General features: G+C 43.4%; 1 protein-coding gene across 1 annotated transcript; it reads left to right on the forward strand.

Annotated features, from left to right (window-relative positions):
• Positions 1-149: 149 nt before the first annotated feature.
• On the forward strand, positions 150-24,769 carry Dnal1 (dynein axonemal light chain 1). Its single transcript, XM_059279057.1, has 8 exons — positions 150-270; positions 6,137-6,175; positions 8,680-8,789; positions 11,384-11,439; positions 15,203-15,258; positions 20,441-20,567; positions 22,023-22,163; positions 24,657-24,769. The coding sequence occupies exons 1-8, from the start codon at positions 268-270 to the stop codon at positions 24,695-24,697; spliced, it is 573 nt and encodes a 190-aa protein (XP_059135040.1). The 5' UTR covers positions 150-267; the 3' UTR covers positions 24,698-24,769.
• The last annotated feature ends 2,544 nt before the right edge of the window (positions 24,770-27,313 follow it).

Genomic DNA, 27,313 nt, shown 5'->3' on the forward strand with positions numbered 1-27,313 from the left:
TTGAAAGTTTCAACCTTAAGGCAATATTGGCACATGCACTACTTCCCAGGGTAGGGTTCTGGTTTACCCCAGCACGGGTGCAGCAGAGCCCATTGGAGGACCCGAGGGGGCCGCCAGCCGTCCCACAATGCCCCGCTCGCGCCACCCTAAGGGCGGAGAGAAAGGACCGCTGCCAGTGCAGCCCAGACGGAGAGCTCCAGAGGTGCGCCTGCGCACTGACCCCGGCGGGCCCTAGCAACCGGAGCAGTGACGGTAGCAACCGCCGGAATGGTGAGTCCCCTCCAGGCCTCGCAGCCAAACCCGAGAGGAGATGGGGAGAGGAAAAAGGGGTGACGGTGGGGAGTGGAGGGTGGCGGGGCGCTGGCACCGCGGGTGGGAGGGAGAAGGGGACGCTGGCTCCATGGAGCCGCAGGCCCGAGGCCGGAGCAGCTGGGGCAGGGGGTGGTCTGCGGAGAGGGAGGCCGGAGGCTGACAGGAAGTTGGGTTAAGCGGAGGGGACTCTGACAGAAGAAAAGGAAAGACAGCTGGAAATTCTCGGAAAAGCGGATTGGAGTGGGGGAGGTGATCGGATGGGGGCTCCGGTAAAGAGATCTCTAAGCATAACCGTGATTTTTAGCTCTCCTCACCCCCTGGCGCGGTGGAGGGACGGGGGCGGGGGGCTGGTTACCGAGGGCTCCAGCGGCGGCAGCCTTAGTAACCTGTGGTGTGCCCGGGTGCCCTCGCTGGCTGTGAGTCCTGTTTGTGAGGGGACGCTGTTAAAACTCTCTCTCTCTGGTGGATCTATTAGGCCAGAGTTTCTCCAATTCCAATATGAGTAAGTGTGAGCTTGGTTGGAATGCAGATCATTGGTTTTTAATATGACGGGGTTCAGGAATGTTTCGACCATGCACCTCAAGTAATTCTGAAATTGGGGAGCACTCATCACACTTTGAGAAACGCAGCTGGTTTAGGTTTGCAGTCTACCAGTGGTCTATGCAAAGTTCTCAGGTAGCCACGGTTTTAACTACAGATGCTTGTCAACATGGAAGAAACGCGCACTCTTTTGCTTACGTACTTGGTATTTCAATCTATTCGTTTGAAAACGATTTCAGATCCAGCCCAGCCAAAACTATTTTAGAGAAGTATGAGGTTGCCTTGCCGAGTGGAGATGTTGATAAAGGATGAGTTCTGGGGGTCTGAGGATGCAGCTCCGTTGTTAAGAGTGTTTGCCTAGCATGCATGAAGCTACATATTCAATCCCCAGCAGATTATCAACAAATGTCTGGCAGAGTGGCACATGTCTGTTATCCCAGGACTCAGAAGGTGGAGGAAGAAGGGTCAAAAGTTCAAGGTCATCTTCAGTCTGAGATAAATACATGGAGATCTGGGGGAGGAACGTACCTCGCCGGTGGAATTAGTAGAGTGCTTTCCTAACATGTGTGAGACCCCAGGTCTCTAACACTGCACAAGAAAAGAAAATAATGAAACAGTATAATTAGCAGGTGTGCGCGTGCGTGCGTGCGTGCGTGCGTGCGTGTGTGTGTGTGTATTTCCAGTGCTACATCAATGCACAGAAATTAAGCCCAGTGCGTTAAAATCATGCAGTCATGTACTCCTCATATTGACTGATACTGGTAGGCCTGGTCCCTTCACGATGCAGGCCCACATAGTACTTGGAATTTTTTTAAATATGTGCCCTCATACCCTGGGACCCACATGTTAGAGAATGAGAACCAGTTCTCAAAAGCTATCCACTGACCTACACACACTGTTGCTCATGTGTGCACGTACACACACACACACACACACACACACACTCACACACTCACAAATGTTAAAAATAAACTCGGTTCTGTTTCACCATGGGCATAATTTTTGTTCACATTTAATATTACCAAAATATACTTTTAGGTAATTGATGGCATCATTTATTTTCTGTTTTTGAAGACAAGGTCTTTTGGGGTAGCTTAGATTTGCCTTGAATTTGTTATGTATCCTTGGCTGGTCTCAAACTTTGATCCTTGGCTGACTGAGTCCTAGGATCACAGGCAAAAACCAAACAAGAGAGTTTTAATGTTACTGTCCAAGTTAGTCTGTATTGACCATCTTTTTGGGTTTGTTTTGTTTTGTGTTGTTGTTGTTGTTTTGTTTTGTTTTTTTGAGACAGAGTTTTTCTGTGTAGCTTTGGAGCCTGTCCTGGAACTCACTCTGTAGCCCAGGCTGGCCTTGACTCACATAGATTCACCTGCCTCTACCTCCCGAGTTGCTGGATTAAAGGTGTTCGCCACCACCACCTGGCTCTATGACCATCTTATTTAAAATAAACGTCTTATTTAAAATAAAAGTTCTAGAAAGGCAGGAATCTGTTTTGGGTTTTTTTTTTTTTTTTTTTTTTCAGAGCTGAGGACCGAACCCAGGGCCTTGCGCTTGCTAGGCAAGCGCTCTACCACTGAGCTAAATCCCCAACCCCAGGAATCTGTTTTGTTCACTGATATGTCAAAATCAAATAGAAAGCCAGGTGTGATGGTGCATACCTGTCATCTCAGGACTCAGAAAGAAAAATACAGCATAGAAGAATGCTTGTCACATAGTAGACACAATGAACAGTTGTTGAAGTAAATGAATTCCCCCAGGTATGGTATTTGTTTCAGGCTTTTTTGGCTTTTATCAAGTAGGGATTTCCTTTTAACTCTCAACTGACAGCTCTTAATATCCAGTGTAGAAATTTATGTTTTCCTGCACTTACTCAAGTGAACGTGTTCCCCTCTTAATCCATTAGTCAATGATTGACACTTAGATATTGGTCTGTTTTGCTCCTTGAGTTATTGGGATAAACTTTTTTTGGGGTGGCGGCGGCGGGGGGAGGTCCTGAGACAGTTTCTCTCTCTCTCTCTCTCTCTCTCTCTCTCTCTCTCTCTCTCTCTCTCTCTCTCTTTTCTTTTCTTTTTTTTTTTTTTTTTTTTTTTTTTTTTTTGATTTTTTGAGACAACTCTCTTTGTAGACCAGGCTGGCCTTGAACTCACAAAGACCCACCTGCCTCTGCCTCCCAAGTGCTGGGATTAAAGGCGTGCACCACCACCGCCCGCGAGACAGTTTCTCTGTGTAGCCCTGGCTGTCCTGAAACGTGTTCTGTAGACCAGACTGACCTTGAACTCACAGAGATCCTCCTTACTCTGCGCCCCCCAACCCCTAGTGCTGGGGTTAAAGGTGTATGCCACTACTGCCCAGCCTGATGAACTATTCTTAATCATGGTCATTATACACTGGCTGATGTCTCCAGAATCAAATCTATATTGAAAAATAAAGAGGGCATTGTGATGTGGCTATGACACCAGTTTAAAATAGCCTCCTAAATGTGCAGCTTTCCCACATTTTCTGGGTTTGGAAACAACTTGTAAACAAAGCATATCTGTTCTCAAGAAGTCATTAGGACTCACTTGTAAACTGTGTGGCCTTGGAGCTTTGGGAGAAGAGAACAGGCTAAATCTCTGATTAGTATTTGAATGTTTTAAATATTGTAGTCTGCCCAAAGTTTTTGATAGTTGGGGCCCTATTTTTCTAGGAATACATATCTTGTTTACGTCTTAAAGCTATGGCCATATTTTGCTCCTAAATATTTTTATTTTAGAATCTCTGTAGTGTGAAGTTACTACTACTTCTTCTATTCTTTGTTTTTTAATTTGTGTGTCTTTCCTTTTGCCCAGTCAAGCTTGCGAGAGAGTTAAGAACCACCTTTTAGTGTTATTAGCCTTTCCTGGGTTGGACTTCTTTTTGTTTTTTCTGCCTTCTTTTGAGTTTGTACTGATAGCTTTTTAAAGTGTGCTGAATGCTTAGCTCGTTTCTTTCTTATTCCATATTTTCTGGCAATACACATGAAGATAGAAGTTTCTTATCCAATGTTGACTTCCCCTTCCTGTCCCTCAGCTGGACACTGGGGACTGACTGACTTTGTAAATGCTGGGAAGCATTCTAACCACTGAGGCACGCTTCAGCTTTTTGTTTTTCTTTTTGAACTTATAAGATACTTTTTTGATGCAAGAGCTGTTAGTGCAGTATTCTACTTCCTAGATATAGTAATAGCTTATGTTTTTTTTTTCATTTTTGCTGTTGTTTATGGTTCCTCTTTTAAAAAAAAAATGAGCTCTAACAGTAATTCATAAAGAACATTGTAGTTGGGTTTTTTTTTGTTTGTTTGTTTTTAACTCTTTGGGGGCCCTCCACCCAGCTCCCAAATAAATACATGGAGATTTATGCTTACTTATGAATACCTGGCCTTACTTAGCTGAGCTTGTTTTTAGCTGGCTTCCCCCCGCCCCCCAGGCAGGGTTTCTCTGTGTAGCCCTGGCTGTCCTGGATCTCGCTCTATAGACCAGGCTGGCCTCGAACTCACAGAGATCTGCCTGCCTCTGCCTCCCTGAGTGCTGGGATCAAAGGCGTGCGCCACCACCGCCCGGCTTAGCCGGCTTTTCTAACTTAAATTATCCTGTTTCTCCTTAACTGTGTTTTGCCTCTGGGCTTTTTACCTTTCCTTATTCTGTATATATTTCTTTCCTTCTTACTCTGTGGCTGACTGTATAGCTGGCTGGCCGGCCATTGGCATCTTCCTCTCCTCCTTTTCTCTCTCCTTCTTATTCCTCTTTTTCGCCTATTTATTCTCTCTGCCTGCCAGCCCCACCTATTTCCCTCTCTTGCCTTTCTATTGGCCATTCAGCTCTTCATTAGACCAATCAGGTGTTTTAGGCAGGCAAAGTAACACAGCTTCACAAAGTTAGAGAAATGCAACATAGAGGAATGCAGCGTGTCCTTGCTTCATTAAACAGATGTTCCACACTATAACCCAATGTAACACATCTTTTTTGTTTTGTTTTGTTTTTGTTTTTGTTTTTTGAGACAGGGTTTCTCTGTGTAGCTTTGCGCCTTTCCTGGAACTCACTTGGTAGCCCAGGCTGGCCTCGAACTCACAGAGATCCGCCTGACTCTGCCTCCCGAGTGCTGGGATTAAAGGCGTGCGCCACCACCACCCGGCCCAATGTAACACATCTTTAACTAATATTCTACAACAGGACATCTTCTTTTGTGTTCACTCAAAATTTTAAATATATTAAAATGAATCAAAAATACTTTCTTATAAGATGAAACATTTTATGTTCTATTATCAAAGAAAAACAAATTGGAATTAAATTATATCAGATAGTTTCCTGTCATTTGAAACTTTTATTTTGTATTAATTTTTTTCCCATTTTTTTGCTTTGTTTTGTTTTGTTTTTGTTTTTCGAGACAGGGTTTCCCTGTGTAGTTTTGGTGCCTGTCCTGGATCTCACTCTGTAGACCAGGCTGGCCTCAAACTCACAGAGTGCTGGGATTAAAGGTGTGTATGCACCACCGCCGCCGCCTGGCTTTGTATTTAATTTTTAAGATTAATTTTTATTATGTTTAGTGTGTGTGTGTGTGTGTGTGTGTGTGTGTGTGTGTGTGTGTGTATGTGTATGAGTGGCCAGAAATACAGATGATCTGGAGCTGGAGTTACAGATGGTTGTGGACTGCTTTGCATGGATGCTGGTAGCCAAACTCAGGTCCTCTGGAAGAGCAATAAGTGCTCTTAACTACTGAGAGGTCTTTCCAGTCCCCTTGTACTTATTAATGGAGCTCTTTATTGATGGCTCTTTTCCATATATTTAGACATAACAGTTTTTTTGGTCAGGTTATCTTTTGCAGACATGAAAAGGAATATATGTATATTAAATAAAATTAATATTTTTCTAAAATTTTACCACAGCTATCTTGCCACAGCAACTGTAAATTGTTCCTAATTAGAATGTGCATTCACTTTTCAACGTTAAGATATAAAAAATACAGAATCAGAGAAACAAGATTTATTTTAATATTAAGTATGAAAGCTGTATATTTTTTATAAACTAAGTTGGAGTGAAATGTTTGGATATCACACAATAATTTCTGTATTTTCTCTGAGAGAAAATGAAGACATCACTTGGCTCTCGGGAGATTACTCGTCTTGTATCTTAGCGTTTCAGAGAAAGAAGTGAATGCTTTAATGGTAGAAGCCGAGGCCAGTAATTATTGCATTCAAATGAATCAGCAAATCACAGCAGTAAAGAAGTCTTTGTTTCTTCTTCCTCCCCCTTTTCCTCTTTTTAAGGCAAAAGCAACAACAATCAAAGAAGCCCTGTCCAGATGGGTGAGTAGATGGGTTTCTCCTTCTTTTAGAAACTACAAGGAAAAGGTGGAGCTGGTGTTTATATCTGACCATTAAACACAAGAGATTCTTTTGATTTGGGGACTGTTTAGCTATCTTGTCTGTGATGGTGGATGCCTGAGCCTACACAAGTAATGAAATTGTATAGGCGTTAACATGCAATATAATATACACACACTCATATATACCAACAATACCAGGCAGACTGGGGAGATCTGAGTAAAGTGATGGGTTTTGTAAATAACAATACCCTAGTTGTGATATATTACAGTTCTGCTGAGCATCACCACTGGGGAAAATTGGACAAATGATCTCCTTGGGGATTTTTTTGTGCATGTGGTGCTGGGGGTGGATGGAACCAGCATTTTACATGCTAGGCAAGTACTCTACTATGGCGTGCACACCTAACTTCCGAGTTACTGTTTTCACCACTGAACCAGGCATCTCTCCTGCTCTATAGCTAGACTTTGAATAAAAGTCTTCCAGTAGCCTAGGTATCTGGGAAAATAGACAAAAGTGAGTAGAATCATGAAATACTTGAATTTTTATGTTAGTGCCTATAAGTTTCTGTATTTATTCTTTTTTTTCTCTATTTTTACTTTATGTGCATTGGTGCTCTGCCTGCATGTATGTCTGTGTGAGGGTGTCGGGTCCCCTGGAACTAGAGTCACAGTTGTGAGCTGCCATGTGGGGGCTGGGAATTGAACCCAGGTCCTCTGGAAGAGCAGTCAGTACTCTTAACCGCTGAGCCATCTCTTCGTCCCCCGTATTTTTATTCGAACTGCATTTTAAAGAGTCGTTCTTGGGGCTGGGGACGTGGCTCAGTTAAGTGTTTACTGCACAAGCGAGTACAAGGACCTGAGTTCAGATGCCCTGCCCTCACATAAAAGACCAGGTGCAGTAGCACTCCAGTGCTGAGGAGATAGAGACGGGAGGATTCCTGAGGATTACCAGCCAGTCTAGCTGCGTCTATGAGCTCTAGGTTCAGTGGGAGACACTGTCTTACAAATGAAGGTAGATGTTGGGAATAAAATTCAACTGGTAGAGTAGAATACTCTCCTAGTGTACACAAAACCTTGGGTTTGATCCCCAGCACCACATAAAATGGTGCACAGTGGTACATGCCTATAATCTCTGCACTCAGGAGACAGAGGCAGGAGGATCAAAAGTTCAACGCCATACTTGACTACATAATGTGTTCATGGTCAGCCTGGGATACAGAAGACCCTGCCTCAAAAAAAAAAAACCCATAAATCAATATATAAACAAATAAATAAGAGTGCTAGACACCCAGCATCAATCTCTGGCTTTCACAGGCACAGTCATACATGCATGCCAACACACATGAACACAAACACACACACACACACACACATACACACACATACACACACACACACACACATACACACACACGCTTCTGCTGGGTTAAGTATTTCATAAAATTTGTTAAAGAGTATAGACTAGACTCAGATTTGATCTTCCTTAAATTGCATTTTAGAAAATTATTTTGTTTTGGCTTCATTTGCTTTTAGTTCATAGATTCTAGTTCTAGTTACATTATGGCCAGTGGTCTTTGACTTTAAGATCTTTGAAGGCATTAAGCATATTCTTTCATTGATTAACCCATCATTCTCTGTTTAACATTTAAAAGTCTTAATTGACATACAATGATTATACAGATGTATGGAATACAATGTGACACTTTGAGACCACCCTGATTGCACCCAATCTCATCTGAAGTACACAGATTATCATAATCTCTGTGCCAGAGGGCACCCCAGCCTCCTCCTCCCGTCTACCTCACTTTGTCTTCCCAGCCTGGGGTAACCATTATTCTCCTCCTGACTTCTAAAAGATAAGATCAACGCCTTTACCCTCCATGCACGGGTGGGAACATGAAATATTTGTCCTTCTGGGCCTTTTTCATTTATGAGTCCTCTAGGCCCATCATGTTGGCACAAATAACCCAACACTTACTGAAGACCTGCTAGGTGTCACTTTCCTATGCCCTGACCTATAAATGTGATGACAATAAGCACAGAGAGGCTGGGGCCATCACTTAGCTGGTAGTGTTTGCTGCAGGCACAAGGACCTGAGTTCAGATCCCCGAAGCCCAGCTCTAGGAGTTAAAGGAACGAAGCCATGAAGGTGCCGGGGATCCCGAGTACTGAGATCCAAGGCATGCGCCACCACCATTCAGCTGTTATTTGAAAGTCTCTTAAAGAACTTAAACTGTTACAAATAGGAGTTCTTTTCTGCTCATTTTCATTGTGAGGACTTAAGAGTTACCTGGCCCAGGTATGGAGAAACATGGCTATTACGGCCGACAAGTACCCAGTGAGTGAGTGGTGAATAATAATCTGAGTTATTAAAGCATAATCATTATTTTGAAACAAACATTGAAAGGCTTTGTGAAATTCTAACCTCTTTTGTTCCACATTATAACCAAAGATCACTTTGTACCAAATTAATTTTTTCCATAGGAAGAAAAGACTGGTCAGAGGCCATCTGAGGCCAAAGAGATAAAGTTGTATGCCCAGATCCCCCCAATAGAGAAGATGGATGCATCTCTATCCACACTTGGTAACTGCGAGTAAGTTCCCTTTTCTCATCCTCCTATTATTGTTAAGTTTTCCTTCCTTTTCGTACACAAACCTGTTTGTTTTCTGTGGCCTTTGTTGTTGTTTACTATAGTTTCTCCCCTGACAAAGCCAAATGTGAAAAATGATTAGTTTATGAGGTTATTGATAGAGTGATACTGAACAATACAGCATTTTTTTTCTGTACAGTTTTTTGTTTTTTTTTTTTTTGTTTTTTTCGAGACAGGGTTTCTCTGTGTAGCTTTGCGCCTTTTCCTGGAACTCACTTGGTAGCCCAGGCTGGCCTCGAACTCACAGAGATCCGCCTGGCTCTGCCTCCTGAGTGCTGGGATTAAAGGCATGCGCCACCAACGCCCGGCTCTGTACAGTTTTTATACAGTGTTCGTAGCTAGAAGTTACCTAGTCTTTTGAGAGAAGCTAAGTAACACAGTAACTTCCTGCTTTGTTGTGCAGACCACTTCCTAAGCAGGGGGATGGTATTCAGAGTTAACCTGGGGAACTTACAAGACTCTCAAAATAAAAAATAAAAATAAAAAGGGCTGGTTAAAGTATTTGCAAAACACTGATAACTGGGTTCAGATCTCCAGAACACACATCAGTGCTGGCTAATTCAAAACACTAATAACTGGGTTCAGATCTCCAGAGCACACATCAGTGCTGGCTAATTCAAAACCCTGATAACTGGGTTCAGATCTCCAGTGCACACATCAGTGCTGGCTAATTCACCTCGAAAGGCAGAGACAAGGAATCTCCAGAGCAAGCTTGCCATATCAGCCAGCTCTGAGTTTGACTGAGATGAGAGACCCTGCCTCAATGAATAGGTACAAGAATGATGGCTGATAATTCAGAAGTACAATTCCTCAACATTAGGCCTTTGCCTGTGTGTACACACCACACACACAAATGGTAAAAAGTGGGCTGGAGGTCATCAGACTCACTAGAAGAGTCCTTGCCCAGCTCTGCAGGTACAAGACCTTGAGTTCCACCTCCGTACGGCAATAAAATAATAAAATTGAACAGTCTAGTGCTTTCTCTTCTAAAGTTACCCACCCAAATCAGTCATGTTTATTTACTAGATGCCTAAGAGATGCCTCTTTAAAAAAAAGAACTTTAAAATACAGTTCAGAATACCTAGAAAATACAATAAATGTGAAAAAAGGAATTAATATCAACCTAAATTGCAATACATTATGGAACTAGTATTAGCACTTTGAGAATTATCCTAACTAGCCTGGGCATGGTGGTATATGCCTATAACCTCAGCCCCTAGAAAGCTGAGGCAGGAGGATCATTAGCACAGGGTCAGATAATGAGATCTTGTCTCATAAAAACAAACAAAAATTCTAATTGGGATCAAATTATACTCATTTTGTAGTCTTATTTCCCAGGACTTTAAATATCAGGTTGATAATAATTCTTTTCATTTATTTTCTAAACATTCCGTACAGTTTTTATCAGGGTTCTGTGGCTATCTTGGAAGTTGTACCCTGTTACATCATACCCATGTTTTCACACTTGCTTGTGTCTCGTCAGGGCTGTAGAGTACTCTAGAGTTCCTGGGGCTCTTCACCCTGTGTTTATCTAATTGTGATCCCTTCACTTGCCCTTTCTATAGGAGATTAACTCAATCTCAATTTCACAGAAGCAAAAGGTCTCCTAACGAAAGCTTAGCATCCTATTTACAGCAAGCAAATTGGACCGTTCTTGGACACATATCTGCAAACCTAGACTGATAACTTTGCATCAAAAGGAAAAGCAAACTTGTTTACTTACCGAGTGTAACTTGTTCCTTGTGATGAAGGCATAGAGCAAAAATAGTTTTGCTTCAACTATGACTTCAAAACATGTTTTTATCATAAAACTGTCTGAAAGGCAACATGTTTGAGGCCTGTGAGCTATGCAAAGCATCTCAGAACCCACTTAGAAAGAGCCATGTTCATGGTTTTTGCGGACATCTTTTGGACAGGCTGCCTAAAGAGAAATAAAAGAATTCCTTCCCAGCCATAGCCTTAGATTTCAAGGTGTTCCTTTTGGCACTGGAGTGCTCAAGAGTGGGTGAGTGAGTAGACAGCATGCGGCGCTGGCCCTTTGCTCACCCAGTATTTATATAGTAACTGCCTTTGCTTTTTCAAGCAGATTAAAAATGAATAATTCCTCTTCAAGTCAAATCATGAGGGTAAGATACATGTTCTAGGGTTCTAATTTTGGCCCTACCACTTTGTAACTGTGTAATATTGGGGAAATTGCTTAATGGCTTTGCACCTCAATTTCATTCATAAAATGCAATAAAAATATCTCGGAAGTCTATGAAATATTCAATCAAAGAATACATGTACTAAACATTTGATAACACCAAATGCCCTTAAAAAGTTTGTTTTTAATTCTCTATAATGAGTATGTATTAACTTTTATAATCAGTGGGGGGTAAAGATTTCAAAATTAAGGAATAAATTCTATGAGTGAAGGGGAAAAATGGATTCAATTCAGATTTGAATTAAAAATCTTCCATGGGCTATTACTATTGAGAAGTAATTTCTGACACTTAGGTTTTTCAAATTGATTAAAGTTTTTCTTTATTCTTTTAAAGGAAGCTTTCGCTGTCTACAAACTGCATTGAAAAAATTGCCAACCTGAACGGCTTGAGTAAGTAATCCACGGGAACAGATGGCTCTTGGGTTCCTAGTTATTGGAGCAGACATTCCAGAGACATGAGTCATTCCAGATGCTGGCACCTGTTTTAACCACAGTCCATGTCAGATGACGGAGACTAGATGTAACCATGTCTTGAGTTTGGTTATCCAAAGAATGAGGGATGGCATGAGACTCGGGTATTTTTATAAAGTTCAGGCTGAGATGACTGAGATAGCCAGATTTCCTGTTGTGTATGTTTTTGTTCAGGTTTGTCTGTGTCTTGAACTTGTATTTACTGTACATCCCCACCGTCCCGGGCCCTCTAAGCTCCTTACCCATGGGAGTGGTGCCTCCGCCCTCCCTGCCTCGCTTCTCACTTCCTCAGCTGCAGCAATGTGGTGGCTTAAATGACAGAGTGTATTCTCTCACCGTTTTAGAAGTTGCAAATACGAAATGAGTTTCACTGAGCCAAAAACCAAGCCTCCCTGTGAGGCTCTTAGGAAGAGTCTTTCTCTTGCTTGTTCCGTTTTGTGGTGGCTGCCACATTCCTTGGCTTCTGACTGCATGATGCCAATTTCCGCTTTTGTGGTCAAAGTACCTTCTGTTCTGTCCGTGTTAAGTCCCTGCCTCCCTCCCATCAGGACACATGGACACTTTGGCACACCAGATAGTAAGAATGATCCCCTATCCCAAGATCTTTCCTTTCTTTTTATTTATTTCTTTTTTGTTTGTTTTTGTTTTTGTTTTCCAAGACAGAGTCTTCCTATGTAGCTCTGGCTGTCCTGGAACCCACTATGTAGACCAGGCTGGCCTCGAACTCACAGAGCTCTGCCTGCCTCTGCCTTCCAAGTACTGGCTCTATCACAATATCGTTGGACACATCTACAAAGGACTTTTTTCTGTCATACAAAGTAACAGTCACAGGCTCCAGGGATTGGCATGTAGGTATCTTTGGGGGAGCCATTATGTAGTCTGTGGCGGCACTCCCTGCTCCACCAAGCCCTGCTCCAAGTCCACCATTGAACCCTGTTCATTCTCTTCTGTGAAGGTTCTCTCAGACGATTGCTGCTTTCCGTAAAGCGGAACCTTTAATGTAGAGCCTCAGTAGCTCCCCCTTAAGTCTTGCAGGAAAAACAAAATACATTTGAACTTACTATACTTTCCTATAAATATACAAATCAAACGTACACATGTAAACTGGGGTAGTTTGGAAAACAGCATATGCCCTTGTAGCATAAGCTCTAGTGTGAATCTTTTTTTTTTTTTTTTTTTTTTTTAATTCGGAGCTGAGGACCGAACCCAGGGCCTTGCGCTTGCTAGGCAAACACTCTACCACTGAGCTAAATCCCCAACCCCTTGATTTCTTTTTTGAATGTTAGCCATAACACACTACATTTGTATTTCTGTGTGTGTTTTGAGTGGGTGTGTCGGTCAGAGGCTGCCATTGGGTGTCAGTCTTCAAAAGCCATCTACCTTGCTGCGAAAGAGGCTTTTCTTTACTGGCCGGAGCTGGCCAAGTAGGCTAGGCTAGCCAGCCTGCCCCGGGATCTGCCCGTCTTCCCGTCACTGGATCTGGGATTACAAGTGCACACCGCACCAGCTCTTTTCATGGGTTTTGGGACCCGTTCTCAGGTCTTCATGCTAGACTGAACTATCCACCCAGCCCACAACACACTGATTTCATGACCTATTAAAGGCTCACGCCTGTGTGGTCTGAAAAGCACGGCCTGTGACTTTGCAGCAGCATCCGAAGTCATCTTTTCTGTCTTTCTGTTCTTCAGTGAACTGTCCTTACTGACGCCAGAGTTCCCATTCTGAAAATACATTCTCCCAGATCAGAGACCTTCTAATCCTTCATCTTTGCCTAATAGAGATTTAGTGCCTAAAGCTGCAGTCAGAATCATTTAAAAGCCTGTGCCACCCTAGTCACTCTCAAACATAAACATAACAGTCTTTGGTTTTTTTGGCTTGTTTGTTGGGGGTTTTTTTGTTTGATTTTTTTGTTTGTTTGTTTGTTTGTTTGTTTTTGTTGTTTGAGACAAGGTCTCACTATGTAGCCCTGGCTGGCCTGGAATTCATTTCTGTAGACCAGGCTGGCCTCAAACTCATAGAGCTCCACCTGCCTCTGCTTCCTGGGTGCTGGGATTAAAAGTGTGCACCACCGTGCCTGGCCATACCATTCTTTTTTGTCTGTTTAGAAAGTGCTTCTCATTGTGGACAGCCTCGTCCTCTCCCAAGAAAAACCCTGTAAGAAATTAAGGTCAGGATTAAGAATGCCACCTCCTCTCTAGGACTTCCCAGATCTTCACCATCATGATCATTACCTTGAGAATATAATAATTTACCTTAGATTTTAATAATGTTTACCTACTAATGCAGTTAATGTAAAGATCAGTGAGTTAATAAATATGAAGGATAGAATTGTATATGGTACATATAAAATGATGACTAAAGCTGGGTATGATAGTGAACATATATAATTTGAGCTATTTGGGAGGCTGAGGAAGGAGTTTTAAGTTTGAGGCCAGCCTGAACAACCATTGCAGGACCTTGTCTCAAGAACAGGGGAATGACTGAAGCAGACATAGTGGCTCATGCCTGTAATCTCAGTACTTGGGAGGCTCAGTACTTGGGACCAGGCAGAATGATCACTGCAAGTTCTAGGCCAGCCTGGACTACAGAGTAAGACCTTGTTTCAAAATGGAAGGAGGCTAATGGTGAACTTCCATGGTGGAATGCTTGCCTGACATACATATGACCCTGGGTTCAATCTCCAACACTAACACACACCCCTCCCCAGTAAAGATCAGCAACAATGACAGTTGAGAACATGTTCTGTTCTTTGGAACCCCTCAGAGGAAGCTCTGCAGCTTGGAAACCTTCCTGTCCTCATGTCAGGCAGCCTCCTTACCCCATGGTGAATACCAAGATGGCGAATACCAAGAGGACTGACTTTGGCTAATAGCTCAGAATTTTCAGTTACGCTCATGTAGACTGTTGCTTTGGGCCCAAAACAGGGTGGACACCATGGCAGGATGTCACGGCAGAGGAAAGTTGGTCGTGCTTCCTAGAAGAGAGAGAGGAAGGGGCCAGGAACAAGGCATGTCTTCCCAGAGTATACCACATTGGCCTGCTTCTTCCCCTCAGTCCCCACTTCCTGTTTCCCACTGCCTCCCACTGATGCCACGTATTATGGATCCGTCAAGGAATTAATCTATTAATGAGATCAAAGCCATCATAACCCAGTCAGTTCCCCTAAGTTCCATTTCTGAACACTGTTACATTGGGAACCAAGCCTTTAACACAAGTCTTTTAGGGGGTGTCTCATATCCTGGCCATAGGTCTGTCCCATCCACTCTGCACCCCATCCCTCACTGCCCCTGAGTTCAGGGGAAGTGTTAACTATTGTTAGGCTGGTGTCTGAAATGGTGCCTTTCTTTCCATTTTTGCTGACTCATTAATAATTTGGGCTGTTTCAGGTTTTTCCTCTCCTTGATTTCTCTGTAACTGGAGTAACCTGCAGGCGTGTGGAGATGGGAGGACCTGCCTGGGGGTCTGCTCCAGTGTGGGTCCTGAGACGTGAGCTCAGCTCACTAAGCTTGGCAGCAAGCTCTGCCGCACCTCTTGCCTGCTCCGTTACCTATTCTGTGGTAGAGCCTTTTTAACTCGCTCTGTAGAGATCTGTAGTCTGTGAAATTCTTAGAGCATCGTTCTACTAGACTTAGGACAGTTGTGTGCATATTTCTCATAAATAAAATGCCTCTTTCCACGACAGAAAACTTGAGGATTTTGTCCTTAGGAAGAAACAACATCAAGAACCTCAATGGACTGGTAGGTTATTGTTTTACTTTTTAAAAAGCATACACTTTTTTTCCTATAAAAATAATGTTTTTATATTGTAGGAACTTTACAATTCTAAAACCAAGTGTGACAAGTACCAACAAGCTACTGACAGCTTCAAACTGCTCAAATTTGGCTAAATTGTTTTTCTTTCTTTTTCTTGTTTTGTTTTTAATTTTTTTAATTATTTATTTTTATTTTTGTTTATTTATTTATTTTTCGTTTTTCAAGACAGGATTTCTCTGTGTAGCTTTGCAGTCTGTCCTGGATCTCGCTCTGTAGACCAGGCTGGCCTTGAACTCACAGAGATCCACCTGCCTCTGCCTCCCGAGTGCTGGGACTAAAGGCGTGCGCCACCACCGCCCGGCCTTAATTTTTTTTTTCAATTCTTAATGAGTCTATAAAGTGAAATTGTGCTATACATGCTGTGTTGTGTATCTTTTTCTTCGTTTATCTTTGAGTTATACTGATTTATTTCGAGTGTGTGTGTGTGTGTGTGTGTGCGCGCTGTGTCGTGGCGTGAACGTGGGGGTCGGAAGACAACTTGAGGGGCTCCCCCCTTCCACGTGTGGGTCCTGGGCCTTGAACTTGTGTCACCGTTCTTGGCAGAAATCATGTTGATGCCCCGAGCTGTCTCACCAGCTCGGTGTCTCCTTTTAAAATTTAATATGAAAAAATCTTTTTCGTGTGATACATTCAACAAATCCATTTGACATGTTTCCAGGATGCCTACATTTGTTCGTTTGTGTGTGTGTGCACCATGGCATGCTTATGGAGGTCAGAGGAGAATGTTTGAGACTCAGTCCTCTGCTTCCAAAATGTGGGTACTGGGGATTAAACTCAGTTCATCAGTATTGGCAGTAAACCCTTTCACCTACTGAGTCATCTCACGGGCGTGTGTGTGTGTGTGTGTGTGTGTGTGTGTGTGTGTGTGTGTGTGTGAAGTTATACATGGGGAAGTCAGGGGACAACTCCCAACAGTCACTTCTTTCTTCCACCATGTGGGTCCCAGGGATTGAACTCAGGTCCTCAGACTTAGCAGCAAATGGTTTATTGGATGAGCCATCTCAGGTAGATGAGTACTGCTCTCCATCTAAATCTGGTGAGGCAAAGTCTCTTCCTAAGCTTGAGTCTGGATTTAGCTAGACGAGAAGCCAGCAAGACTCAAGGATCCTTCTGCCCCTGTTGCCCTCAGAGCTGGACTTTTGGAGGGATGCCTGGCTTACTTGTAGGTGCTGGGATCCAAACTGCTCCTCAGGGTTAGAGAGCACGCACTTTTAACCACTGAGCTGCCTGTCTAACCCGTGAATACCTGCTTTAAGTCAGGGACTGGTCTAAGCACTAGATACGTGGCGGAATTGAAAACAGACTTTGCGAACCAGGTGTGGTGACTCACACCTTTAATCCCAACACTTGAGGAGCAGAGGCAGGTGGATCTCTGAGTTTGAGGCCAGCCTGATCGACAGAGAGAGCTCTAAGTCAGCCAGGGCTACACAGAGAAACACTGTCTTGAAAAACCAGGAAACAATAAAAATGAAACAGTCCTTGCTATCATTGAGCTCAGGTTATGGTCATAGGAGAAACACTAAAGATAACTGTGCTTTAGGGGTTAACAAGTGCAGTGAAGCAAACTGAGACAAGGCCTTTGTAACTTAAGTTGGCTTTGAACCTGCAGCAGTCCTCCTGCCTTAGCCTCCCGAATGCCGGGAGTACAGACATGCAACGTCGCACCTGTCTACAGTATTTAAAAGTTTATACTGAAGCTCAGGAGACGGTTTAGTGAGTAAAGTACTTGCTGTGTAAGCAGCGGGACCCAAGTCTGGATCCGTAGCATGTAAAGAAGGCAGCACAGGGCACACTTGTAATCTGAGCACTGGGAAGCAGAGGCAGGAAGATTCTGAAGGCTCAATAGCCAGCCTAGCTTTAGTTTAGCCTAGGTTTAGTGAGGGACCCTGTTCACAGCATCAGGTGGAGACTAATAGAGAAAGACACTCAACTTTGACCTCTGCCCTCTACACACACATGCATGCACACACAAGCACATAAACCAAATACACAAAGTTTACATGTCTAATCTATCTAGAGTTTATTTTTACGTGTATCTAAGGATCAGACATGATTTCTTTCTGTTTCTCTAAATGACTAGCCATTTATAGAGAAGTATTTTTAGGGGCTGGAGAGATGGCTTGGTGGTTAAAAGCACTGGCTGCTCTGGCAGAGGACCCAGGTTGGATTCCCATTCTGCATGTCAGCTCCCAACGGTCTGTAACTTTAGTTTCAGGTATCTGGTGCCCTCTTCTGTCTGCTGCAGGTACTGCATGCTCATGGTACACAAGCACACATGCAGGCAAAACAGCCATACACATAAATAAAAACAAGCTGTTTCTCAAGCCCCCTTCCACTGTTTGGAAATGCTGCCCCCCAAACTCTTGCATGTGTGGGTGAGTTCCTGCGTGTTCAGCGTCCTCTCTTTCCCTCATAGATTCGCACTGCCTATCTGGTGCCTTCTCCTTCTTTAGCTTTTTATATTATGGTGATCCTACGAGGACAAGTCCTCTCTCCTTTGCAAAACATTCATGATTTTCCTGAGTGTTCACTCTGGGGAAGAATCACTTTGTCACATTCGTGAGCATCAACCCCTGTGGAAATCGTAATAGAAATGCATTGACGATACAGACTGATTTGGAAAGAACTGATGGCTTTATAAGCAGTAACGTCTTTCGTACAGGAAGACTTGCTCATTTTGTTGCTCTTCTTCAATAAAGTTATAGAAGTTTTCATTCCTATAAGACCTAATACATTTCTTGAGCAAAAATGTATTCCTGGGAATTTATAGTTTTCATTGCTGCAATGAACGGGCTATGAGATAAAAGGCTATTTGTTTTAGATGGGGCTGTAACTCAGTGGTGGAACTCTTAGCTTGCATGTGTAAGGCCCAGTTTAAGCCCCAGAGCTGTCTGGTGGGGACGGGACTATTTATTTTATGTACCTGAGTAATCGGTTACAAACAGTCCTAAGTATTTAGCAATCATACATTCTAAAGTCTTATAAGCAATGTTATATTATCTGAATTCTTTATACTAATCAAACAACAAGGGTCTGTCACTATATGGTCCAAAATTAGAAGTCTTAACAACAGCCAATAAAACCTTCCCACTCCCACAACCTCTAACACACTGTTCACAAGGGAGACCCTTACTGTCCTATTTCAGTACTCAGAGTGTGACACTGAGGATTGAACTCAGACATGATACCTGCAAAGCCCATGCTCCACCCTGAGCTACGACTCACCTGAGGCCTAAGTCTCCTCAGTATTCATGTGTGTTTTTCTACTACCTCATCACACTTCATGGAGACATGAGAAAGACGGGATCCAAGGCAGGAAAATTATATAGAATGAAATTTAAATTATCTGAAGACTAATTCTTTTGCTCTAAAAGTAATGTGTAATATTGTAATTAGATCCTTTGGGAAAAGATGTCAGAATATTAGTTTAGAAAACTTAGTTAAGTTCTAATTTCCTGATAGAGGCGTGCCAAGATAGACTGATTAACGTTTTCCTTTTCTTTCTACTTAGAAAGTTAAAACTGAGATGAGGTATGCGGGCTGAGATGGCAGAGTTAGCTCAGGCTACCCTGTTCTCACCTTTCCTCCCTGGTTTACCATTATGGAAAATGCATTAAGGATCTTACTCTGTCCATAATTTTTTAAGGGACAATTACCTAGAGTTAGACGTGGGCCCACCAGACGTTACCATGTGAGTGCATGTAAGTTGTAAGGGGCAAGGGAGACACACAACAGGAACAGAGTGAGCCCTGCCTGGTACTGTGTTTAAAGGAAAAGATCATTGCATTGTCTAATGTCTACTGAAAACTCTTTGTGCAAATGGTGATTGTCTAGCATTTAAGAGGCAGTATGAACCAGGTGGTGGTGGCTCATGCCTTTAATTTAATCCCAGCACTCGGGAGGCAGAGGCAAGTTAATCTCTGTGAGTTCAAGACCAGCCTGGTCTACAGAGTAAGTTCCAGGACAGGCTCTAAAGCTACAGAGAATCCTGTCTCAAAAAAAAAAAAAAAAAAAAAAGAGGCAGTATAATACAACTTTTATGCTATAATAGAAAGACCAAGTATTTAAAACTAAAGTTTTTTTTTTTGGTTTTTTTTTTTTAAAGATTTATTTATTACGTATACAGCATGTATGCCTGCAGGCCAGAAGAGGGCACCAGATCTCATTACAGATGGTTGTGAGCCACCATGTGGTTGCTGGGAATCGAACTCAGGACCTCTGGAAGAACAGTCAGTGCTCTTAACCTCTGAGCCATCTCTCCAGCCCCAAAACTAAAGTTTATATATCAAAATGATGAGATGAGGTTGAAGAGATAGCTCAGTTGGTAAAGTGTTTGCTCCACAAGCATAACTTGTTGTGTTTGACCTCAGAACCCACTTAAAAAGAACGGTAGTATGTGATTATAACCCCAGAGCTGGGGAAGTGGAGATGGGGTCCCCAAGGCTTGCTGGCCAGACATCCCAGCCACATTGGTGATCCCCAAGCCAGTGAGAGACCTCGTCGCAAAGAAGAAGGTAGGCAGCTGTAGGAACGACACACGTACACAACGGCAGTGTGGACCGAGTCGGGCGGCAAGGAGAGGGCTGGATAGGACACAGACAGCGAACGGTCATGCTGTGTTCTGGACACGGGCTCGGGAATATAAAGTTCTCCTCATGCTTTAATCACTCATTTTTCCCTCTAGTAAATGTTGGAAAAACCTGAATTTTAGAGCAAGTTCTAATACTTGATGTAAATGAGATCTTAGATAGAGCCTTATATAATACAAATAAGCTAAATTGGTGTGTCTACTTTTAAGTTCTCTCAGGACCATATATTAAAACCTATAAGAAAGTAATTTGAGCCGGGCAGTGGCGCACGCCTTTAATCCCAGCACTCGGGAGGCAGGGCCAGGCGGATCTCTGTGAGTTCAAGGCTAGCCTGGGCTACAGAGTGAGTTCCAGGACAGGCTCCAAAGCTACACAGAGAAATCCTGTCTTGAAAAACCAAAAAAAAAAAAAAAAAGAAAGAAAGAAAAAAATTCCTCTCATGTGTTTGTAAGGAAAGAGACAGGCACAAAGAGTTAAAGATAAGAATGTGAATCCGATGCTTTCTTTTTCTTTTCCAGGAAGCAGTAGGGGACACATTAGAAGAGCTGTGGATCTCCTACAATTTTATCGAGAAGTTGAAAGGGATCCATGTGATGAAGAAACTGAAGATCCTCTACATGTCTAATAACTTGGTAAAAGACTGGGGTAAGCTGAGAGTGGCTGGTGCTGGTCTCCTAGCTCCTGTTTCTAGAGAAGAGTCAGCAGGAGCTGGGCACACTTGTGATGCACTCCCACATTCAGGAGGCTGGGGCAGGACAGAGTTTGAGGTAGTGAGACTTACCTCACAACACACTAATAGAAAGAGAAAGTACCCAATTAGAGGGAAATACATAAAATGTGGCCTTTATTTCTAAACACAGAGAGACAGCTCTGGGAATAACTCTAGGAATTCCCAAACTTTAAATACAAGAAGCATGCTGGGCACGCCTTTAATCCCAGCACTCGGGAGGCAGAAGCAGGAGGATCTCTGAGTTCGAGGCCAGCCTGGTCTACTGAGCAAGATCCAGGACAGGCACCAAAACTACACAGAGAAACCCTGTCTTGAAAAACCAAAGGGAAAAAAAATACAAGAAGTATATATTTAACTATTTACTTAGACCTGGGAAGATGGCTTCATGGGCAAAGTGTTTGCCCCACAAACATGAGGACCTTAGTTCAGATCCCCAGTGGTCCTGTAAGAGCTGGGAATAGGTAATAGCATCTGTAATCCAAGTGGTGGTGGGGAGGGGAGACGGGGACCCTGGGGCTGATGAACAGCCAGTCAAGCTGAATCAGTAAGCTCATGTTCAGTGACAGACCGTGCCTCAAAGAATAAAGTGAGGAGGATTTGAGGCAGACACCTAATGCCAACTTCAGGTTTCCACATCCACGCAGACATGCACACATACACACTGACTCACAGTGAATACGATTGCATAGGTCCTGGCCCTGTCAATCATGAAAACGTGTGTTATCCAAAGGCTGAAGAGTGTCATTTCAATTTAGTAAGTGTGGAAGGCTGATTTAATGCATGCTTTGCTTGCCTCTATATGCATGTTATCCTTTCAGGATGGTCTAACACCGTGCTGTGTACCATGTGGAAGGCTGATTTAATGCCTGCTTTGCTTGCCTCTATGTGCATGTTATCCTTTCAGGATGGTCTAACACTGTGCTGTGTACCATGTTGGACAGGAACATTGTTCCAACCACTCAGTTCACAGCTGAGAGGGAAATGTTCAATACGATAATGTTTCTAAAACTGTTGTAAGTTCTGTAATAAGGACCTGAATGAGTCATTTCGAGAATTCAGAGACCAAGGCAGGTTGGCTCAGCCTGCTCTGATGCAGTGCCTCTGATATTTACTGTTCTCGTCAACACTGACCCTTCTCTGCTCACCCTGTCATCTGAGCAGCATTGAAGGGAGAAGAGGCAAGTCTTCATTTTCCCTCCCATCCCATAATGCCCTCACACGATGACTTTCTGTAGTCAAGTTTCCCTTCACATCTTAAAGCACTGTCCTGCAGAGTCACAGTGGAGTTAGTGACTGAACGCTGCCTCCGACACCGTAAGCCTGTGACCCCCGCCCGTTATCGGGGTGGACAGCCTCCTTTGTGTTTGCAGCTGAGTTCGTGAAGCTGGCAGAACTGCCGTGCCTGGAAGACCTGGTGTTCGTGGGCAATCCCCTGGAGGAGAAGCACTCTGCTGAGGGGAACTGGATCGATGAAGCCACCAAGAGAGTCCCGAAGCTGAAAAAGCTGGATGGTGAGTGGCTCTGGGCCAGCTGCCTCTCCTCACACCCTTGCGTCACCGTGCTCCCCTCCTGCAGTCCTGCTCTGTGACTCTGCACCCCTTCTTCATAACTCCTGTGTAAAGCGCTGTAGTCAAACCATTTATCCTAACAAGGAACTGCTGCATTTGTTATTAAGTGGGGCTGCAGCCTGCTGGAGCAATGGTTCCCAACCTGTACGTCATGGCCCCTTTGGCAAACTTCTGTCTCCAAAAATATTACATTGTGATTCATAAGATTCATAACAGTAGCAAAATTACAGTTATGAAGGAGCAACAAAATAATGTTATGGTTGGGTACCACCGCAGCATGAGGAACTGTATTGAAGGGTCACAGCATTATGAAAGCCGAGAACCACTGTGCTAGAGGGACCCTTCAGAATCTCTAGGGAGAGTTAAGGAGATGTCTATCGTTGAAAAAATATGCTCAGGTTATTCTGATATGCTTCCTAAGGAAGAAAAGTGCTCTCTGTTCTTGAGGTGAGCGTTAGAGCCCTACACGGCCCTTAAGTAGCTACTTGTCTACCCAAAACAAGGAGCAACTTAACGGGGTGTAATTGACATAATTAACTTGACATATTCAAAGTATAAGTTTCAACATGTATAATCATCACCACTGTCAAGAAAATAAACATGGGCTGGGGTGATGGCTCAGTTGGTCAGGTGCTTGCCTTACAAGTATAAGGCAAGTATAAATCCTTACGTAAAGACTTGCGTTTGATCCCCAAAGCCCATGTGAAAAAGCTGTAGTGCAGGCTTGTGGTCCCAGCACTGGGGAGGTGAGGACAGGTGGGTTCTTGGGGCCTGCTGGCCGGACAGTCTATCCTAGTCAGCAAGCTCCAGGCTAGAGAGAGTCTCTCTCTCTCTCTGTCTCTGTCTCTGTCTCTCTCTCTGTCTCTCTGTCTCTCTCTCTCTCTCTCTCTCTCTCTCTCTCTCTCTCTCTCTCTCTCACACACACACACACACACACACACACACACACACACAAGATAGAAGGGCTAGAAAAGTAGCTCAGTGGTTAAGGGTACCTGCTATATAATCATGAGAGCTGGGTTCAGATCTTGGCACCCACGTAACAAGCTAGGCATCCCACAAACACATATAACTCCAGCTCTGAGATCTGACACTGTCTTCTGGTCTCCAGGGACACTATACTCATGTTCACAAACCCATAGGGTCTACATTAGGGGTTCTGTTTCATTCTTTTGTTTGTTTATTTTTTCGAGACAGGATCTTGCCATGTAAAAATAAAAATAAAAAGTAGGTAAATAAAACATTTAAAAGCAAGGTGGACTGAAGTGAAATCCTAATTAGTCTTAACAATAAAAACCCAGAGTCAGATATCAGGGTGAAAACTGAAAGATCAGAGAGGCAGAGCAGCAGCCACCAGAGACTTCTTACCTCTACGAATCCTCAGACTGAATGGGCCAAGATCCTGTCTCCACACCTCCCTAGTGCTGGGATTAAAGGTGTGTGCCACCTGCCTGGCCTCTGTGTTAACTAGTGGCTAGCTTTATTTGTCAGAACACAAACAAAATGTCATACAACAGTGGACAGCACCTGAGGAACCATATGTAAGGTTGTTTTCCGGCGTCCACATGTACACACACATACAAAAGATGAACTCAATAAACTAAGGTTTCTTGTGCTCTTCGCGGCCCCTCATTCCTTCTCCCCATCACCTAGACTCTGCTGCTTTCTGTCTCTATATCAGTCTGCTCCAGAGCTTTAAACGTGTCCCTTTCTCCCCTCAGACACATACCGAGGCATAAAATGACATGATGCAGGAGTAATCATGAGGCAGATCGGCTCCCAAGATATTAGTAATGTTCTAGTTCCCAGACTGTACAGGAGTGCAGTTAGCCTTGTGACCCTTTAAATAATTTAGACTGCATTTGCATGGATATTTCACATTAAAAAGAAGAAGGCCAAGAGTATGTACTTAGCATGTGTAAGGCCTCGGGTTCAATCCCCAGCAGAAATAAAGAAGGGCCAGGTGGGAAAATAGAAGATAATCTCAGCCATCCTGTGTTCACCTTTGCTTGAACTCGAGGCCCCCTGGGCTTATTTGTCTTCGTTCTTCTTGGGCTGCATAGAGAGGGTGAAAGCCTTCCCTTAAGAAGGAAGCAAGTCAGGTGTGGTGGTGTAGGCCTTTAATCCCAGCACTCGGGAGGCAGAGGCAGGCGGATCTCTGTGAGTTCAAGGCCAGCCTGGTCTACAGAGTGAGATCCAGGACAGGCTCCAAAGCTACACAGAGAAACCCTGTCTCAAAAAACCAAAACAAACAAACAAATAACAAAACAAAACAAAAACCCAGCACTCTCGAGATAGAAATTGGAGGATCTCTGAGTTCAAGTTCAGCCTGGTCTACATAGCGAGTTCCAGAATAGCCAGGACTGCATAGAGAGACCCTGTCTCAAAAAACAGAAAAGAAAGGGACCAGAAATAATATTTTCTTTTTCATTTTAGGTACTCCAGTAATTAAGGAGGATGAGGAAGAGGAAAGCTAAGGCCGTACTTTACACTTTGTATTAATTTATTTAAATGTTATGAGAACAATAGATCCGTTTTGTATGATTGTCTATTTTAAAGATTTTGTGAGGGTAGAGTTCTGAAGATAAAACACCTTTCTCACTTCCATCCTTTAAAACCCTATTCGTGTTTCTCCCTCACACCATCAGCACTGACTCTAGTCCAGCCCACTTTTGGAAACTACCAATCTCCTGGTTTTGTCCAGTTATGGACCACATCACCTGTCTCCTAAAATGTACATACCAGTACTTTTAAGAGCAGAAGAACCAGTCATCTGTACTCAGTTGCTTGGTGTTTTTTTAGGCCAGGCATGTTAAAGGTATACTTTCAAGTCTGTAAAGGTTCATGTCCTTATAACTCAGAAGCACAAATGCATTCCCCACTCCCCCCCACCTGCCGGCTCAGAAGGCAGTGTAGTGATGGGAAGCGTTCCTATTACATACAGCTGTACCTAGAGTCCAGAGTCCAAAGTCTGCTTGGAAACACTGGGGAAGAAAGGAAGACTGACTGGCTTGGAGTCTTCTTAGCTCCTGCTATATTTACTTCTTTTTCCAAATATGTGTGCGTTGTCAACTGGAATTTCGGTTGTGCTACCTGGAGTCATTATGTACAACCAGACACCCCATGATCCCCACCAGTGACTAAGGCAACTGGCATGATCACTCCTTTGATAGTAATGTGACTGCATTAACTCTTGGGGACCTTGCCTTATGCAAATTTTTAAAAAATAATTTCTTGAATCTTTAAAGCAGTAGTTGATAGTTCTAAGTACCTACCATTGAGATTTATAAAAAATTTTCCCTAATGATTTAGCCCGGTGCCCTTTGCTTTATGGCTATAAGGGTACAGACTTAAAGACTGAATTTGGTACCTCTAAATAAATGAAATAGTTTTTCAAGATATATTTTTGAGAAGACGTAAGTTAAGCAGCTCTTAAAGTGTATCATGTAAGTGGTGTAGAGGGAAGAGAGATGTGGGATGGATCCCAGGCAAATGACAATATGCTGGAGATTGTCTCCTGTGGAACACTGGAGGTGTCTTCACCTCCGATCTGCAAAGCAATAGTTAGGTGTGGAGATGATAATTCATCATGTAAGAAAAATATCCTGAAAAATGTAAAACATCAACCCCAGACAAAGTCTTCAGTGGGTCGTGATGGAAGCATCGCCTGCAGAGAAGAAGTCAGCCCCCCCCCCCCCCCCCCCCCCCCCCGCCAAATTGTGCCTAAAGTCTCAACAGAGGCCACTGATTCTTGTTCCCACCCCCATGGGAGTCCACCTGTAAGCAATCACAGTGAAAGAGGGAAGAGTCACTCTTCTTAATGATGGCCTGAGTAGGCTTGATTTGAGAGATTAAACAGCCATCATTTCAGTAAGAATTACTTTATTCCTCTAAGAGTCAAACTGATCAAAAGGGACCAGTGCTTTGACAATCAACTCTAAATCCAAACAAGAAGGCCTAGTCTTGGGCTGGAGACACAGTTCAGAGGCTGCGGGCTCTTGCTCAGGACCTGAGGTGCTTCCCAGCACCCGTGTGGAGGTTCACAACCGCCCGGAACACCAGGGGATCCGACGCCCTTTTTGGCCTCCCAGGGCACCAGGCACACACATTACCCTGACATACATGGAGGCAAAACACTCATACACGTGAAATGATACATTTTTAAAGAGAAGATCTAGTCCAACCCTTATACGCTTCTTTTAAGCTTTTCTGATGGGAAGAAACTTTACCCTGCCGGGCTCAAACATTCAAAACCATTGGCATTTCTATTGTGAGCCACAGGGGTGAGACTTCATTCTCCTTGGTGATGCAGAAGGCCCAGATGCTGAGAGGGAACACTGTTGTTACCTGTCGTTTGCACAAAGCAAGCCCTGTTACTGTGTATGGCTGTACTTCCTGAAAGACCCCCTGGGAGTGAGTATGGGAAGAGGATGGCTTCGTACTGGATCTGTGAAATGACTTACCGTGTGTGTTTGTTTTTCCAAATTCTGTAAATGGGAAACCCCTTTCCCCATTTCTTAATGTCTTCTAATCAATGGTGGTTCTCAGAGATATGAAAGGTGCTTTTCTGTGTCCATTTCACACAAAAATCATTTTTGGCTCTTACCCACCAATATTGGAATGGTTTTGATGAATCTCTGTCTCTGAAGATGAAACCAAAGGCACTCAGTTAGGAAATGGGATGGAAGGCTAGATCTATGAAAAAGTCAAGGCTAGCCTCTCGGGTTATTCCTTAAGTTATCTTCATCTGCTGAAAATGTAGTTGACATGGGATGCATTCGGCTTGTGCCATTCAGATTGGAGACTGGACCACTTCTGCATTCACGGGAACTTCTGCTGTTCTTATGAAAAATGGCAGAGTGCTGGAATCTGCCCAGCAGTTTAACTGTTCCCAGTCATGGTGTTGGTAGGTCAGAATTCTACTTTTTGTATTTCTTTTTTTTTGTTTGTTTGGTTTTTGTTTTTTTCTGATTTTTCAAGACAGGGTTTCTCTGTGTAGCTTTGCGCCTTTCCTGGAACTCACTCTGTAGTCCAGGCTAGCCTCGAACTCACAGAGATCTGCCTGCCTCTGCCTCCCGAGTGCTGAGATTAAA

The sequence above is a fragment of the Peromyscus eremicus genome, chromosome 14, assembly GCF_949786415.1.
Source record: "Peromyscus eremicus chromosome 14, PerEre_H2_v1, whole genome shotgun sequence".
Taxonomy (NCBI): Eukaryota; Metazoa; Chordata; class Mammalia; order Rodentia; family Cricetidae; genus Peromyscus; species Peromyscus eremicus.